This window comes from Carica papaya, chromosome 3 (genome assembly GCF_054855325.1).
Source record: "Carica papaya isolate Zhongbai chromosome 3, ASM5485532v1, whole genome shotgun sequence".
In the NCBI taxonomy this organism is placed as follows: Eukaryota; Viridiplantae; Streptophyta; class Magnoliopsida; order Brassicales; family Caricaceae; genus Carica; species Carica papaya.
In genome coordinates this window covers 10416238-10433800 of record NC_142311.1, presented here as the reverse complement: position 1 = coordinate 10433800, position 17563 = coordinate 10416238, and the positions used below count along the sequence as shown (strand labels likewise).

Genomic DNA, 17563 nt, shown 5'->3' with positions numbered 1-17563 from the left:
TCCTTTGCAAAACCTGTTGGTACGGGCTGCACAATTTCAAAACATGTTTGCATGCTATCAGCGTGTATATATGATCAAACTCTCAATAGTAAATAGTTATGACCACCAACATAAAACATACCACAAAACGATGCTTGAGACAATGTTTGGCTAATAACAAGCATGAAGAATGGATATTTAGATCCAAAGTTTCTCCCGGAAGCAGTAGCTTGAGAAGAATGTTTCCCGGTTGTCTTCAGACCTGTTTCCATTCTCAGCTTTCTGCGTTCACCTACGATAAGTAAAATAATACGAGTGATCATAACCTTTTGTAATAACTACAAAGGATTTTGTAAAATATTCGCCTTCAAAATTCTTGGCTTTTGGAAACCCAATTCCATGGAAAGTACTTCCAGCTCTATGCGATTAGACATATACAGTTTTTGGCAGCAAAAGTTTGGTGTTTTGAGTTAATTACCTCCATATCTAGTAGTTAATCCATGATTTGCATCTCTTTTGGCTCGTTTGATAACAACATTAAACATAGTTTTAGGGCCACCAACTTTCAGCTCAAAGAAACAAGTATCACCTACTTTCAGATTGCTGCCCTGTACAAATGCTCTCCAACGAGAATCAAAATGAGATCTGAATCGACCATAGGAAACATGCAATTTGTACTGAACATCCCAAATCCTCCCGTCTTGGGTTCGAAGAAGCACTCTCTTGCCCCATTTTAAATGCCTTTCTGCAAACTCCTTCGGTATTAGCTGATACATAAAACCATAAATAATGGTAATCCAAATGCGGTTGAACGAAAACTATACCAAGTTAGATTTTTTTGGTTTAACATAACACGGCTTCATCACAACCACTAAGAAAGGATTTTTAAAGTTAAAAGTAGGAGCTCTCTGACAAGCTATTTTATCGAGAGTTGTCGGTTGAACACTCGGGTAGTCCTCTGAGTTTAGGCATTTTCTATTAGTAGATGACATCCCTGTAAAAGACATTGGAAAATTTGTTAAAAGACACCAGAGAGTTTTGCTCTTTAGATTCTGCGAAGATGCTGGAGAACTTATACTTGATTAGCTTGTGTTCGGAAACAATTTAGACTACCATTATTTCGGTAAATGATTACTTGGAACAAAAGTTGAGTTAATTAAATCAGTTCAAAAACACAAACATCCCCAACTTCAAGATTGTTGTCCTCTGCGAATCAAATCTCCCATATGTTCTACGGTTCCACACTGCAACATTATAACCAACAGTCCAACTAGTCCCATCTAAAATCTGAAGGATCACTTCCCCATGCGTCTCAGTGAGATATTTCTTAACAAACCAAACAGGTATCGTCCGCCATAAAATAAAGTTCCTTACGACACTTAGAATTTTACTAACAGCCGAGATGAGGAAATTTTCCATATATGCTATGAGAATTATCCATTCATAATGGTTCCTGTGAAGACTATTAACAGATATGCAAAGAGAAACTATAAGCTCGTCCATTACTTAGGCACATGAATTAATGTATATATGATGTTCTAGGAAAGTTCTATCTTGAAGCTCACCAATGCATACGCTGAATAGATATAAGATGGTTGCATGGCAATCAAGAAAGGGATTGTTGGATTTGAAAGCGATAGCCTCCCGAAGAGCTTTAGGTTTTTCATCCTCTGCCAGTTGTTCGACTATCTTAGGAACCTTTTCTTGCCGGACTCTACGATGATCACTGAACAGACCCTCGTGGCGATCTGCTGACGGATTAACGAAAGTCAAACACAACAGACACGATACAAAATGAACCGTAGATAGGATTTGCTGACAGACAAATCCGATGGCTCATTACAATTTTTACCACTAGCTTTCTCGGACGTTGAACTGGTTTTGATTGACTTAGAGGGCTTAGGACATGGCAAAGGCGATTTTTCTCTGCGTTTCCTGCAAGGCTTATTCATGCCTTCTTTTCTGGGATCCAAAGCCTCGTCATTTGGGCCAGCGAATGGATAGTCGATCTCAGTAGCAGTCATATCAAAAATGGTAATATGAAATCCTCCATTTCCGTCGTACCTGAAAACAGCTAAATGTCCATGACTTAAAGAATAATGATCAGAGAACTCCCTCCATCCATGTTCCATTCAACCTTCACGGTCACTCTTTGTCACTTCTACTCTCCATACCGCGCCGCAAGGGGCAACAAGTTCTACCGAACTCGATAACCCACTTCCAAACTTGTGCCAAAACTTGTCGGGTATTTTCTGTGAGAAGAAGGAAAGAGAACCCTCAAATTACAAAGCATAAACAGAGCCAACAAACCTCTGTCTTATATGGGTAATCAGAATACTGAAAATCTATAAATATGAGGAAAGGGAAAGAACAGATTATTACAAGTTTTCCATCTCGAAGAGAATCCTGAAGGATTATTTTAAAGAAATGCGGTGTTTCCGCTGTAAACTTAAGTTTGGAGAAACCGCCCTGCTTCCTACCAGAAACCGGCATTGTTGTAGCACCAACCATACAGAAGTTTAAGCGTAAAAGTAGAAACCAAGACAAGCATGAGGAGTCATAATGGCTCATACTCGACCCGATAAAACGAGCAATGGGTCATTAATGAAACCTCAAAAGCAGAGCAGGGTCATTAAAGCCGGACTGGCTAACTTGTCACTTCACATCAATTGGCTTTGGAGATTTTGAACTGACAGTATTTACTTATATCTAAATTTTATAAAATATACAGAACACTTCTTTACTTGTACAAATTCACTAAAATGGTGTTAATTATCAAATAATTAGACAAAAATCCCAATTTCCTAACTTGGAATATTAGAATAAGTTAGCTGGGTTCTCAATGTAATTACTTATAAATATAGGGTCAATTAATGTAATTGTTATATGTTAATTTCTGTGTATAAAATGTCCCATTAATTCAAAATTTCCACAACTTTGACAAAAACCGAGCTCCTTCTTCTTTTCTCTCTCTTGGCTTCCCGAGCACTCTTCTTTTCCTTCTTTCTGTGCGAGATTTTCGTCAGACTCAAACTGTGAATTGACGATTCCTTTAATCGATCAGTAATGGTGAACATTCAACAGTAGGGTTTTGTTTCTCGGTCATTTTGTTGTCAGAAGGTTGAAGTTTTTGTCAAGCAAACTATTTGGATACATCGATAAACTCAGATTTGCCAAAGCTCGAAGAAGTTACAAGTAATAACTTGGTCGGTACTCATTTGCATCCGAATGAGAATTTGTCGCTTTAGCTCGTCTGGTAGGTACTTAAACGTAATAACTTCCATTTCTACAAGAATGACTTTAATTTCAAATAATAAATTCGAGTTTGTGGACGGATCTATTATTGTCCCTAGCCAAGGATGATTCTCTCTATAACGATGCAATACTTTAGTTGTTTCTTGGATTATGCTGTCATTATCTCCTTCCATAGCATAATATGTACTGATTACACAAGAGATTTAGCACAAGTAAGAATTTCTGACCTCCAAGACTCGGTCACTGAATATTTTACGAAGCTGAAAATATTATAGGATGAACTGTTAAATTTAAGACTTGTGAGTGCCAATTACAGGGAACATGCAATGTATTAAATATAAATTAAAAAAATTACGCCTGTATAATTATTTGGAAAAAATTAATTTTGATACATGAAAAGTTTATAATTACGAGAATATTGTTATTATTATTAAAATAATAATAATAATAAAAGTTTTTGTTTATAGAATGTCTTTTTTTTTTTTTTCCCACCTAAATATAAACTATTTATTTTTAGTTTACAGATAATATTGGCTGCAATCTGCATAAATTAATTTACAAATTTTTTTAACGAATTTTTCAATGATAATTGTGCATGAGAATTAAGTAATAATCTATAATCATAACAGGTATTTATTTAACCCAATTTTAGAATAATATTTATATAATTTTTAAATGAAAATATTTATTCAAAAAATCTGAGAAAATTACCGTCTACGTAAAGTCAATTTTTTTTTTTAATTAATTGACAATGATTCAGGAATTATAAATTCAACTAGGCGTACGTCAACTGTACCTCTGTTGCGAAATTATTAATAGCTTTAATTTTAATTTTAAATAAAAAAATAGCTTTAAAATTTTTATGCATGTACAGATTTATAAATTTAACAATTCTTAATTAATATAAGTTTTAATGGACATTAAAAGTATATATATTTAACTAATTTTAATTTTAATTATTTTAGTAAAATTTTAAAATTATACTGCCAATATAATTTTAAATATAAATGATTAATATTTCTTCAAATATACAATTAACACAAAACTTGATTATTGTCATAATAAATTAAAACTAATACAAATTTTAATTTTAATTTTACAATTAAATTTATTTATATTTTAGACTAAATAAAATAAGAATATTGAAAAATTTAAATAGAAAAAATTGGATTTAAAGCAAATTAAACATGCTAGTTAGATTTTAATCTCGTGTCTAACAGCAAATTAATGTACCAAGTCTCGTTCTACACTGCAGGAACCAGTTTATTAGAAAAAAAAAAAAAAAAAAAAGAAACAGTAACCCAGGCCCATTTCTGTAATCAAATTCTATCAGTCAGCCCAACACCTAAACCTTCAAAAACAAAAGATTTACAAAGAAAACAAAACAAAGGAAGATTTACAGCATTCAAAACCCAATTCGATAATATAATTGGAAATCCACAACCTTCCTCAATCTTCTGGGTTTTGTTTGCAATACTCAAAACCTAAATTCAAAAATTCGATTCTTTTGATCGTTTCCAAAGGTGTTGATCATCTTCATCAGGTTTCCTGCACATACCAAATACAAAATATCATCTCATCATCGCCCTCTTATCAACTACTGCTCCGAAACATGCACACTTTCAATACTACATCGCTTTTCTTTACCAGCGCAAACGTCTCCTTGTTGCAGAGAATTTTCTCTAGCAAACACAGCCCAACCAGCCGAAAATGTAAATCTACCACCAGAATTAATTAACTTCACCGCCCAAGATCCGTCTGCAGTTTCAACTGTCGAGCAAATGTCATGCTTCTTTATATGTTCCTTTGCGAAACCTGCTGGTATGTGCTGCTGCACAGAGTCAAAACATGTAATCAAACTTTCAATAGTAAATAGTTATGACAACCAACGAAAAACATACCACACAATGATGCTTGAGACAATGTGGGCTAATAACAACCATGAAGAAAGGATATTTGGACACAAATTTTCTCCCGGAAGCAGTAGCTTGAGAAGAATGTTTCCTGGTTTTCTCCGAACCTTCATATCTAGTAGTTAATCCATGATTTGCATCTCCTGTGGCTCGTTTGATGTCAACATTAAACATAGCTTTAGGGCCCCGAATCAGCTTAAAGAAACAAGTATCACCCACTTTCAGATTGTTGCCCTGTACAAATGCTCTCCAACGAGATACAAAATGAGCTCTTAAACAGCCACCGGACACACGCACATTGTACTGGACATCCCAACTCCTCCCATCTTCTGTTCAAAGATGTACTCCTCCCTTGCCCCCTTTTAAATGCCTTTCTGCAAACTTCCTCGGAATTCGCTGATACATAAAATCAGAAATAATGGTTAATTCGGTCAATGGCTTGTGTTCTAATGATAATTCAAATGTGTATTGACCAAAACCATACCGAGCGAGGATTTTTTAGACTGACATAACTTGATTTCAACACAACCGCGTAAGAAAGGATTTTTAGAGTTAAAAGCAAGAGGTCTCTGACAAACTATTTTGCTCCAAGTTTTTGGTTGGACTCTCCGGTGGTCCTCTGAGTTAGTAGTAGTAGACATGCCTGTAAAAGACATTCAAGTATTTGGTAAAAGACATTACATATTTTCGCTCTTTAGATTCAGTGAAGATGCTGAAGAACTTTAATTAATTACCTTGTGAACGGGAACAATTCGGCCTGTCATTATTTCTGTAAATGATTACATTGAACAAAGGCTGAGTTCTGTTTAACAGTTCAAAAACACAAACATCCCCAACTTCAAGCTTGTTAATCTCCGCAAATGCCTTCCATTTGCAATAAAATCTCCCATCTGTTTTACGCCCATCTAAAATCTGAAGGATTACTTCCCGATGCTTCTCAGTGAGATATTTCTTAACAAACCAAACAGAAATTTTCTGCCATGAAATCAAATTCCTTAAGACACTAGGACATTTACTAACAGATGAGATGGGGAAATTTTACAATTTAAGCTATGAGAATTATCCATTCATAATGGTTTTTGTGAAGATTATTAACAGAGATGCAAATAGAAATTATGATGAGCTCTAGCTTAGGCACATGAATTAATGTATATATGACGTTCTAGAAAAGTTCTATCTTGAAGCTGACCAATGGATACTCTGAATCAATATAAGATGGTTGCATGACAATCAGAAAAAGGGGATTGTTGGATTTGAAAGCCATGGCCCTCTGAAGAGCTTTAGATTCCTCATCGGCTGCCAATGGTTCGACTCCCTTAGGAACCTTTCCTTGACGGAATCCATCACTGAACAAACCTTCATGGCGATCTGTTGACGGATTAACGTAAGTAAAAAACAACAGACACGATACAACATGAAACCGTAAATAGGATATGATGTCAGACAAAGGAAGTCCAATAGGTCATCACAAATTTTACCTCTAACTTTCTCAGATGCTGAATAGGTTTTCAAGGACTTAGAGGGGTTAGGACATGGCAATGTCGATTTGTCTTTGCGTTTCCTGCAAGGCTTTTCCTTACTTCCTACTTCTCTGGGACCGGAAGCCTAACCATTTGAGCCAACGACTGGATAGTCGATCTCAGTAGCAGTCATCAAAAATGATAATATGAAATTTTCTATCTCCATTGTATCTGAAAGCAACTAAATGTCCATGGCTTAAAGAATAATGCTCAGAAAATTTCCTCCATCAATGTTGCAACCAAACCTCACGGTCATTCTGTCACTCCTACTCTCCATACTGCGCCGCAAGGGGCAACAAGTTTTACTGAACCCGGTATCCCATTTCCAAACTTGCCCCAGAACTTCTCGGGTATTTTCTGTGAGAACAAGAAAATAAAAAATTATAAAGCATAAACACAGCAAACAAACCTCAGTCTCATATGGGTAATCAGAATACTGAAAATCTACACGTATTAAACAAGGATACGAAAAATAACCAGAACGAAATAAGAGGAAATGGGAAGAACAGATGAAATGAATGAGTGGAGATATTTAAGAGATGATTACAAGCTTTCCATCTCGAAGAGAATCTTGAAGGATTATTTCAAAGAAATGCAGTTCTTCCGCTGTAAACTTAAGTTGGAAGAAGACTCTCTGTTTCCTGCCAGAAACCGCCATTGTTGGAGAACCAACCGCACAGTTGCATTTAAATGAAAATAGAAAAGTTTAAGCGTCGAAGTAGAAGTTAAGGTCACTATGAGGAGTAACAACGGCTTATACTCGAGCATAGAAAAGGAGTAATGGCTTATTAATGAAACCTCAACAGCAGAGCAGGCTTTTATTAAAGCCGGACTCTCTAACTCGTCAATTGACGTTTAAGATTTTTAACTTAATTAATTGACAGTATTAATTAGAGAAAGTATTTAAAACGTTATATCAAGTTTAAAAAAAGACTGTTCACTGCAAGATTGTACCGAAGATTTTTTCTGTTTGTATAAATTTTAAATTTTATTGATGAATAATTAATGTATGATAATTAAATATAATAATGAATTTAAAAAAATATATATATATATATATAAATGATAATATTTTTATTTGAATGATAAAATAATATAATTGTATTTTTAATAAAAAATTATTAATTTATTTTTATCTGATTATATATAATAATAAAAAATATATAATAAAAAAATAAATTATATAAAAATATAATTAAATTTATATTTAAATAAATAATTATTATACATAATTAAATTAAATTCTTTATATTTAATAAAATAAATAATTATTATTTATATTATCATATTAATTTAATTTTAATAAAAATAAAATTATTTATATATAAAAAATAAATAATTGTAATTATATATTATTATATTAAATATAAAATTATTTTAAAAATAAAAAATTAAAATATATTTAAAATAATCATTTACCATGAGTTAATTTATTAAACATATTTTATGATGATGTTTGTTTAGAAGGGTATAATGGAAATTAAGCATATTTTAGAAGAGTATAACAGAAAAAAAAAAATTATATATCATAAATTCGGTAGTTTTTAAAATTTATCTAAAATTTATAAATCGTTTTTCGTTTGTTACTATCTTATCATGTTGAAAATTAAAACAAATAGAATTTTATCACATCTGTATAATTCCGTATATTAATTGATTACTATTTACCAACAAACAAACTGGATCTTAGAGTTCAGTACACATAAAGGGTCCTCAGCTAAAGAAATTAAAAAAAATATGTGATATGTAATATTTTTCTTAAAATTCTTATTAAAATTAATAGCTATGGGTATTATTTAAAATTTATTTTTATTTTAGAACTTTCAGATAGGCATTAAATTTATTTTTTAATTAATTGAAAAGAAATTAGACTATTTTTAATTATATTTTTGTTTATTTAAATTATTCTCTATGTTTAAAAATTATTTCAAGAAACGAAAATATATCATTTGACATTTGTCTTTGTTTCCTTGTAAATTTAAACAAAGATTATTACTCTTTATTCAATAATAAATTTTAGTTTCATTAGTTTATTAATTTAATTAATTACTTTAATTATAATTAATATGACTTTTAATTAATTAAGTTTGTAATCAGGAAGTTTAGCTTTAATACAACTTTAAAATTTATACTGCCAATATAATTTTAATATAAATAAATTATATTCCTTCAAATATATAATCAATTTAAATTAACAAAAAAACAATAATAATAATATTAATCCTAATTGAAAAAATCTAAGTATGATGATAATAAACTAAAATTAACACAAATTCAAATTAGCTATTTTTACTTTTAATTTTTATTATATAATTAAAATATAACAAATTTAAGTAGAAATTAAATTATCTTGATTGGATTTTAATCATGCGTCTACCAGTGAAGTAATGAACCAAGTCTCATTCTACACATCAGAAACCAGTTTAGTAGAAAAAAAATAATAAAAATCTCTAGACCCAGCCCATTTCCGTTTCCGTTTCCGTTTCCAAGATTAAAAGAAAGAGGTCACTTCGACGAGGAAAATATTCGGCACTTGTAGAAGATATCTACACAAAGAAAACAAAATTAAAGCATTCAAAACCCTTTTGGATAGCACATATGTCCCCTCCAAAACCTTCCTTATCTTCTAGGTTTGGGTTGCATACTCAAGATCTAAATTCAAAGATCATGCTTTTGATGGCATCCAAAGTCGTTGATCATCTTCATCAGGTTTCCTACGCATGCCAAATACAAAAATATCATCTCCTCAACACCCTCTTATCTACTACTGCCCCGAGAGATGGACACTTCCAATACTATATCGCTTCTTTTCATCAGCTTAAAGGCGCAAACGTCTCCTTGTTGCAAAGAATTTTCTCTAGCAAATGCAGGTCAACCAGTCGATAACATAAATTTACCCCCAGAATAAATTAATTTGACCGCCCATGATCTGCCTGCAGTTTCGAGTGCAGCGCAAATGGCATGCTTCTTTATATATTCCTTTACAAAACGTGTTGGTATGCTCTGCACAAAATCAAGACGTGTTTGAATGCTACCGGGGTATATATGATCAAACTCTCGATGGTAAATAGTTATCACAACCAACAAAACATACCACACAACGACGCTTGAGACAACGTCGGCTAATAACAACCATGAAGAACGGCTACTTAGAGCCAAATTCTCTACCAGATGCAGTAGCTTGAGAAGAATGTTTCTGTGTTGTCTCCAGACCTGTTTCCATCTTCAGTTTTCTGCATTCACCTATAATAAGTAAAACAATACCAGTAATCAGAACCTTTTTGTTCCAACTAGGAAGGATTTTGTAAATATTAGCCTCCAAACTTGTTGGATTTTGAAAACCCGTTTCCATGGAAGTATTTCCAGCTCTAACATTGCCAATGGAATCAGACATATACGGTTTTTGGCAGCAAAATTTGGTGCTTGAGTTAATTACCTTCATATCTAGTAGTTAATCCATGATTTGCATCTTTTTTGGCTCGTTTGATAACAACATTAAACATAGTTTTAGGGCCCGGAATCAGCTCAAAGAAACAAGTATCACCTGCTTTCAGATTATTGCCCTGTACAAATGTTCTCCAACGAGAATCAAAATGAGCTCTAAGCCGACCCCCAGAGACATGCACATTGTACTGAAGATCCCAACTCCTCCCATCTTGGGTTTGAAGATGTACTTCCCCCTTGCCCTCTTTTAAATGCCTCTCTGCAAACCCCTTAGGAATTTGCTGATACATAAAACCAGAAATAATGGTTAATTCTGTCAATTGTTTTTGTTCTAATGATAATTCAAATGGATATTGACCAAAACCATACCGAGTTAGTTTTTTTGGGATTAACATGACATGGTTTCATCACAACCACAAAGAAGGGATTTTTTGAGTTAAAAGCAAGAGGTCTCTGACAAGCTATTTTGTTCCAAGTTGTCGGTTGGACAGTCGGGCAGTCCTCTGAGTTTAGGCATTTTCTAGTAGTAGACGACATGCCTGTAAAAGACATCGCAGAATTTGTTAAAACACATTATTGAGAGTTTTGTTCTTAAGATTCAGTGAAGATGCTGAAGAACTTAATGAAAATCTTTACTTGATTACCTTGTGTTTGGTAACAATTCGGACTGCCATTATTTCGGTAAATGATTACTTTGAACATAAGTTGAGCTCTTTTAATCAGTTCAAAAACACAAACATCCCCAACTTCAAGATTGTTATCCTCTGCAAATGCCTTCCATTTGCAATAAAATCTCCCATGTGTTCTACGGTTCCACACTGCAACATCATAACCAACAGTCCAACTAGTCCCATCTAAAATCTGAAGGATCATTTCCCCATGCTTCTCAGTGAGATATTTCTTAACAAACCAAACAGGTATCGTCTGCCACAAAATAAAGTTCCTCAAGACACTTAATATTTTAATAACACATGAGATGAGGAAATTATCAATTTATGCTATGAGAATTATCCATTCATAATGGTTTTTGTGAAGATTATTAACAGACATGCAAAGAGAAATTATGATGAGCTCTTGCTTAGGCATATGATTTAATGTATACATGATGTTCTAGGGAAGTTCCATCTTGAAGCTCACCAATGCTGAATTAATATAAGATGGTTGCATGACAATCATGAAAAAGGGATTGTTGGATTTGAAAGCAATGGCCTTCTGAATAGCTTTAGATTTTTCATCCGCTGCCAACGAGTCATCACAATTTTTACCTCCAACTTTCTCAGATGCTGGATAGGTTTCGATTGACTTGAAGGGCTTAGGACATGGCAATGGCGACTTGTCTCTGCGTTTCCTGCAAGGCCTTTCCTTAGTTCCTTCTTCTCTGGGACCGAAAACTTCACCATTTGAGCCAACGAATGGATAGTCGATCTCAGTAGCAGTCATATCAAAAATGGTAATATAAAATATTCCATCTCCATCGTATCTGAAAACAACTAAATCTCCACGACTTAAAGAATAATACTCAGAAAATTCCCTCCATCCATGTTGCAGCCAACCCTCAAGGTCATTCTTTGTCACTCCTACTCTCCATACTGCGCCGCAAGGAGTAACAAGTTTTACTGAACTCGGTATCCCACTGCCAAACTTTTGCCAAAACTTCTCGGGTATTTTCTGTGAGGAGAAGAAAATAAAACCCTTAAATTACAAAGCATAAAAAGAGCAAAGAAATCTCCGTTTCATATGGGTAATCAGAACACTGAATATCTACATATATTAAACAAGGAAACGAAAAATAACCAGAAGAGAATATGAAAGGGAAGAACAGATAATTACAAACTTTCCATCTCGAAGAGAATCCTGTAGGATTATTTTAAAGAAATGCGGTGTTTCCGCTGTAAACTTAAGTTGGGAGAAACCGCCCTGTTTCCTACCAGAAACCGCCATTGTCGTAGCACCAACCATACAGAAGTTCAAGCGTAAAAGTAGAAACTAAGGCCAGGGAAAGGAGCAATAATGGCTTATAATCGAGCTAAGAAAAGGAGCAATGGGTTATTAATGAAACCTCAAAAGCAGAGCAGGGTTATTAAAGCTGGACTAGCTAAACTTGTCACTTCACATCAATTGACTTTGGAGATTTTCAACTTAATTAATTTATTTATATCTAAATTTTCTAGAGTATATAGAAAATCTCTTTATTTTTACAAATTCAGCAAAACGGCATTCGTTACCAAATAATTAGACAAAAATACCCTTTCCCTAACTTAGAACGTTAAGATTTAACGGAGAAGGACGAAAGTGAAAAATAAAACCTTCATGCAGCATTCTCTCCCTCTTTACACGCTATAAAAAAAAAAACCTTCCAATCGCCATAACAATCACCTGCGTCACCACCGGGCAAGTCGGCTTGGTCTCTTTCAATCGATTCCATTGTCTTCGTCTCGACGCCCTCATCTGCCCTCTTCCCTTCTGGTAACCAGGTTTTAGGTAATCCTCCAGAATCAGCTGCTGCTACGATTGCTGAAAAGCTCGAGATCAAGAACTCGCGTTTGAAGGAGAAGGCAAATCAGAGAGAAGCAGCGGGGTGGAAAGGTGGAAAATTTATTCGGTGAGTGCTCAAGTTTCTCGCAATTAGTAGTATTGGGTACTTAGAAACGACTGAGATTGAGAGTAGAAAGAAGTTTAAAAGGAGGATCTAGGGTTTTTGAGTGAGGAAGATGATTTTTGGGAAAAAAGATTAATTTTGGGGCGTGTAAAAGAAAACAGCGGGCCGAAAGGAGCAAAAACAGTGTAAAAAATAGGCAGGATACTATTTTTGATGTGGAAAATTAGAACGGGCCAGGAGAAGAAAACGATGAAGACTGAGTGAATGAGAGTCCTATTTCTTCATTTTCTTCTCTCAGTTCACCTCTTCGCTTACAAGGTAGACGACAGTCGGAGAAGGAAGTAGATTCAGGAAGGAGTAATTTAACCAGGACTCGGTAGAAGAATCGGTGCTATCTGGTTAGAAAATGGAAAATACGTCTAGGACGGGTAGAGCGTGCGTGGTGGTTCTAGGAGATATTGGTCGCAGTCCTCGAATGCAATACCATGCTCTTTCCCTTGCACGTCAGGCATCCATGGAGGTGGATATTGTTGGATACGGTGGTAGCAAACCCCACGCAGCTGTCCGAGAGCATCCATCTATTCATATTTATACCATGACTCAATGGCCTAGAACCCTTGAAGGTTTTCCAAAGATACTTTACCCCATAATGCTTTTACTAAAGCCTATGATCCAGTTTATCATGCTTCTTTGGTTGCTTTGTATTAAAATACCACGTCCAGATGTCTTCATTGTGCAGAATCCTCCCTCTGTTCCAACCTTAGTAGCTGTAAAATGGGCGAGCTCATTAAGGCGCTCTGCTTTTATTATTGACTGGCATAACTTTGGCTATACATTGCTGGCTTTATCCCTTGGAAGAAGTAGTCTTTTTGTCACTGTATACCGCTGGTTTGAGAAGCATTATGGAAAGATGGCTAATGGTTCCCTTTGTGTTACAAGGGCAATGCAACATGAATTGGCTCAAAACTGGGGAATAAACGCAACGGTGTTATATGATCAGCCTCCTGAGTTTTTTCGTCCGGGATCACTTGTTGAAAAGCATGAGTTGTTTTGTAGATTAGACAAAGATCTTCATCATGTTGGCTTTCGAGATTGCATTAGCAGTGAACTGGGGAGCCTTTCTCAAAGTGAAACGTTATTTACAGTACAGGCTGGTGCTGATATTTTCCTAAAGCCTAATAGGCCTGCTCTTGTTGTGAGTAGTACTAGCTGGACTCCTGATGAAGATTTTGGCATTCTCCTGGAAGCAGCAGTAATGTATGACAGACGTGTTGCCGCCATGTTAGATAAAGATGATTCAACCAGTGAAGATGAACTCTGGAAGAAAATGTCCGAAGAAAAGCAATTCTTGTACCCTAGGTTGTTGTTCATCATTACAGGTAAAGGCCCTGAAAAGGAAAAATATGAAAAGAAAATCAGACGGTTAAACCTCAAACGTGTGGCATTTCGTACCATGTGGCTGTCAGCTGAGGATTATCCGTTACTTATTGGATCAGCAGACCTGGGTGTTTGTTTACATACTTCTTCTTCAGGATTAGACCTTCCCATGAAGGTTGTTGACATGTTCGGTTGTGGTTTGCCTGTTTGTGCTGTTTCTTATTCATGCATTACAGAGCTAGTTAGAATTGGAAAAAATGGCCTCCTCTTTTCATCATCTTCAGAGCTGGCTGATGAACTACTGATGCTCTTCAAGGGTTTTCCAGATGAATGTGATACACTCAAGTCGCTGAGGGACGGAGCATTAGAACATAGTTCTTCAGCAAGGTGGGCTAGCGAGTGGGAAGAGTATGCTAAACCATTAATAACAGAGGTTATCTCGGGAAACATGGGATGATATCTGGATTCAGCCATTTTGTCAAAGAGATAAGTTTAACCCGTACAATTTTTGGCTAAAAAGGTGCCTAACACATACAAATTGAAGGCTCATGTCTGGGGAAAATTATTGCTTGCTGCCGGATTATAGGTGATTTTGGATTTTCTTTTTTTTTTTTTTTTATCTTTGGTTTATTTTTATTTTGTGTAAGAAAAAATCTGGTGTATGAACAAAATGTTTATTTGGTCAAAATAAATCAATAAGGTGCTGAGCTCTGGTAGCACACAATTAGGTTAATCATATGTGGGTTTATAATTGGAAAGTGGAAGGCCATCAGGCTGTCATCGTATCATAGGGAAAGTTATGCGTCCATGTCAGCTTTGATGGGTTTGGAGGTTTATTGAAGATTGTCTTGACTACTTGAGGATCTACTTGGACATTGTGGTTAAATTTGTGATCAGTTGTGTGAAACCATCAGTAGATAGGTCAAGAAAAATTTCAGTTCCTTCACTTTTTGTTGGCATAATATTTCACCATTTCTCCCCCAGTTTCATTCAGCGGAGAGATAAGTAATTGTTTCACAAGAGAGAGAGAGAGAGGGAGATGCATATTTCTGGTTTGCATCTGTAAATCTTTGTTGGATATATGATTGTTGATTGTTACCTCTAGTTTGCTGTTCGGATGTACATAGTAATGTATTTGTCCTCTCCCAATCAGAAGTCTGTACGGTTCATCCTGATATGAAGTTGGTATGGAAATACTTTTTGCGCGGAGTTGATGTCGTCTGGTAAACAAGTGGATTTAACTTTTGGGTTCATCTTCTCTTTTAAAAACCCAGGTTGAAGAAGACACCGGCATGTTTTATGTTTACTTAGATTATTGTAAATTTGACTCTGGTTTAGTCTAGTTGAAGCTGGGTTCGTCGTCCTCTAGTTTGTGAGGATCCGTAGATTCTTGTCTTTAATTAGCCTCTGAATGAGTTTGTTTTGTTGTCTGTAATTGTTTGAGACCTGTCGGTTGTTTCAAAATATTACTTTGAAAAAACGTACCAGTAAAGAGTAAGTGGGAAGGAACCTCTTTACCCATCTTCTACCTATGTAAGTAAAATCAGTTTCCAAAAGCAAATCTTCACTTGTCTTTTCTGGCCTGGGCAAGGGTTTAGATGATCTAATTGAAAAAACTCAAAAGAAAATTTCCTCTTATATTATGGTAAAAGTCTTGTTGCTTCTTTTTTGATGATAAAAAAAAGGTGTCAGTGTTTTTTGACTGCTGCAAAAAGAGTAAAAAATGTACGGACGCCAATAGATTAAGCGGAGACTTGCTCAAAAATAACTGTGCCTTTTGACTCCGTATGGGTATGACTGACTTTCTATACACGGCAATCCCATTGGATTAGCCCGCGAATTACTGACCCAATTGTGGGTCCACTAGTTCACATGAAGTCAATATCTCAGTTCATTAATTTAACATCTTATTTATTTAATCTGATTGAAAATATTTACAAATATATAATTAAAATATAATCATTTTAAAAACATACTTTCATACTCTATATTTGAAACAAATATATATATATGTATATCTATAAATTTATTTTATTAATAAATAAAAGTTTGATTTGAATTCATTTAGGGCGCGCACACATTTTTTAAAGGACATGAAAATGATTTCACCTCATTCAACATCAATCTTTACCTAATTAAATATAAACTGATAAACCTGTTTTGCTCCCGGGAACCCATAGTCAGAGGTCAACATTCCATTTCCATGGTCAGTGGCCAATAGACATAAACAACCCACACAAGCTCTCAGTGCTCTTCAAATTCAAGATTCGAATCAACACAAGTTTATTCTCCAACTCTCTTCAATATAGCCTTGGGCTTTTTACCTTTTACACAACAGAAAAATTATTAATAAAATCATCTAGAATTTGATAAATTAATATATATATATATATATATAGGACTCTTTGAGTTTTAATGATAATTATATTATAAACTTAAATTAGAAATAAAAATTTAAACTTTTGTGCATGGAAATAAATAGATGCAAAAAGTCCATAAAATATCTTTTGGGGTTTTTAAATTTTTGGAATTATTATATATATACATATAAATTGCGGGTTGTAGGTGGGCAGGAAAAACAATTAAATGAGGTCGGTTTTTAGGAGAATGCAAATAGACTGTGGTACACAAAAACAACGGGCCTAAAGGGAAAGTGTGCCTGAAACAGCATGCGCACCTATTCGTTATATGCCAACACCTAGCCCAAAACTGACACCTATATAACACACACCTTTATGAACCACCACCATCAAAATCTTCTTCTTCACTTTTTCTTTACTTACACAAACCTTAGCAGTTTTTTGCAGAGCAACAATGAGCGTGGAATTGTTGGACAGTGCAACCATTGTCAACTTCGTGGAAGATGAAGAAGCTTTCAACGTATCAATACGGGATCGTTTTAATCACCTAGACATCGACCAGGATGGGCTTCTCTCCTATGCAGAGTTGCTCAAGGAGCTGCAGAGCTTGAGGGTGTTTGAGACCCATTTTGGCATTGATGTGAAGACTGACCCAGAAGAGCTGGCTCACGTGTATGACTCCCTGTTTTTGCAGTTTGATCATGACTCCAATGGGACGGTGGACCTGGAGGAGTTCAAGGCAGAAATCAAGGATATGATGCTTGCCATGGCTAATGGCATGGGGTTCTTGCCTCTTCAGATGGTCTTGGAAGAAGACGGCTTTCTCAAGAAAGCTGTTGACCGGGAGTCCACTAAATTTGACGCTTAATTTGACTACTTTTAACGGATTTTTCACTAGCATTATATCAGCGATTTATCTGCTGTTGTGTGATTTTTCTCTTCGTTGTTGTCCTTTTTTTTAGTTTTGTTATTGAGTGATCAAATTGGGAATCGTTGCATTGGTATGGAGACGGTAGATTTCTACCAGCTTCAGTTATGAGTTAATAGTAAATTTACTTCTCTTAAGAGTTTAGAAGAATTACATCTTTCTTTATAATGGTGCCATATGGAATCAGC

General features: G+C 34.9%; 5 protein-coding genes across 6 annotated transcripts; 2 read left to right on the top strand and 3 right to left on the bottom strand.

The window, feature by feature from the left end:
• Positions 1–583: 583 nt before the first annotated feature.
• LOC148266687 (uncharacterized) lies at positions 584–2582 on the bottom strand. Of its 2 annotated transcripts, XM_088215671.1 has the most exons (5): positions 2362–2577; positions 1832–2231; positions 1545–1727; positions 804–973; positions 585–724 (listed from the first exon to the last, which is right to left on the bottom strand). In XM_088215671.1, the coding sequence occupies exons 2-5, from the start codon at positions 2109–2111 to the stop codon at positions 713–715; spliced, it is 645 nt and encodes a 214-aa protein (XP_088071797.1). In that variant the 5' UTR covers positions 2112–2231; positions 2362–2577; the 3' UTR covers positions 585–712. The 2 variants fall into 2 exon arrangements, with proteins under 2 accessions (XP_088071799.1, XP_088071797.1); XM_088215673.1 differs by lacking the exon at positions 804–973 and having other exon boundaries at positions 584–746; positions 2362–2582.
• Positions 2583–4831: 2249 nt separating this feature from the next.
• LOC148266686 (B3 domain-containing transcription factor VRN1-like) lies at positions 4832–5321 on the bottom strand. The gene is made up of 2 exons (XM_088216029.1): positions 5136–5321; positions 4832–5065 (listed from the first exon to the last, which is right to left on the bottom strand). Exons 1-2 carry the CDS (start codon positions 5319–5321, stop codon positions 4832–4834), a joined length of 420 nt encoding a protein of 139 aa, XP_088072155.1.
• On the bottom strand, positions 4962–12207 carry LOC110808817 (uncharacterized). Its single transcript, XM_022034427.2, has 15 exons — positions 11942–12207; positions 11249–11779; positions 10756–11035; positions 10481–10650; positions 10104–10392; positions 9836–9910; positions 9565–9670; positions 7215–7308; positions 7077–7103; positions 6947–7024; positions 6758–6848; positions 6337–6611; positions 5882–6122; positions 5632–5790; positions 4962–5543 (listed from the first exon to the last, which is right to left on the bottom strand). Exons 1-15 carry the CDS (start codon positions 12068–12070, stop codon positions 5359–5361), a joined length of 2730 nt encoding a protein of 909 aa, XP_021890119.2. The 5' UTR covers positions 12071–12207; the 3' UTR covers positions 4962–5358.
• A 212-nt stretch (positions 12208–12419) lies between these two features.
• LOC110808818 (UDP-Glycosyltransferase superfamily protein) lies at positions 12420–15472 on the top strand. Its single transcript, XM_022034431.2, has one exon. It carries the CDS (start codon positions 13117–13119, stop codon positions 14542–14544), a length of 1428 nt encoding a protein of 475 aa, XP_021890123.2. The 5' UTR covers positions 12420–13116; the 3' UTR covers positions 14545–15472.
• A 1346-nt stretch (positions 15473–16818) lies between these two features.
• LOC110808859 (uncharacterized) lies at positions 16819–17525 on the top strand. Its single transcript, XM_022034475.2, has one exon. The coding sequence runs from the start codon at positions 16902–16904 to the stop codon at positions 17313–17315; it is 414 nt and encodes a 137-aa protein (XP_021890167.1). The 5' UTR covers positions 16819–16901; the 3' UTR covers positions 17316–17525.
• The last annotated feature ends 38 nt before the right edge of the window (positions 17526–17563 follow it).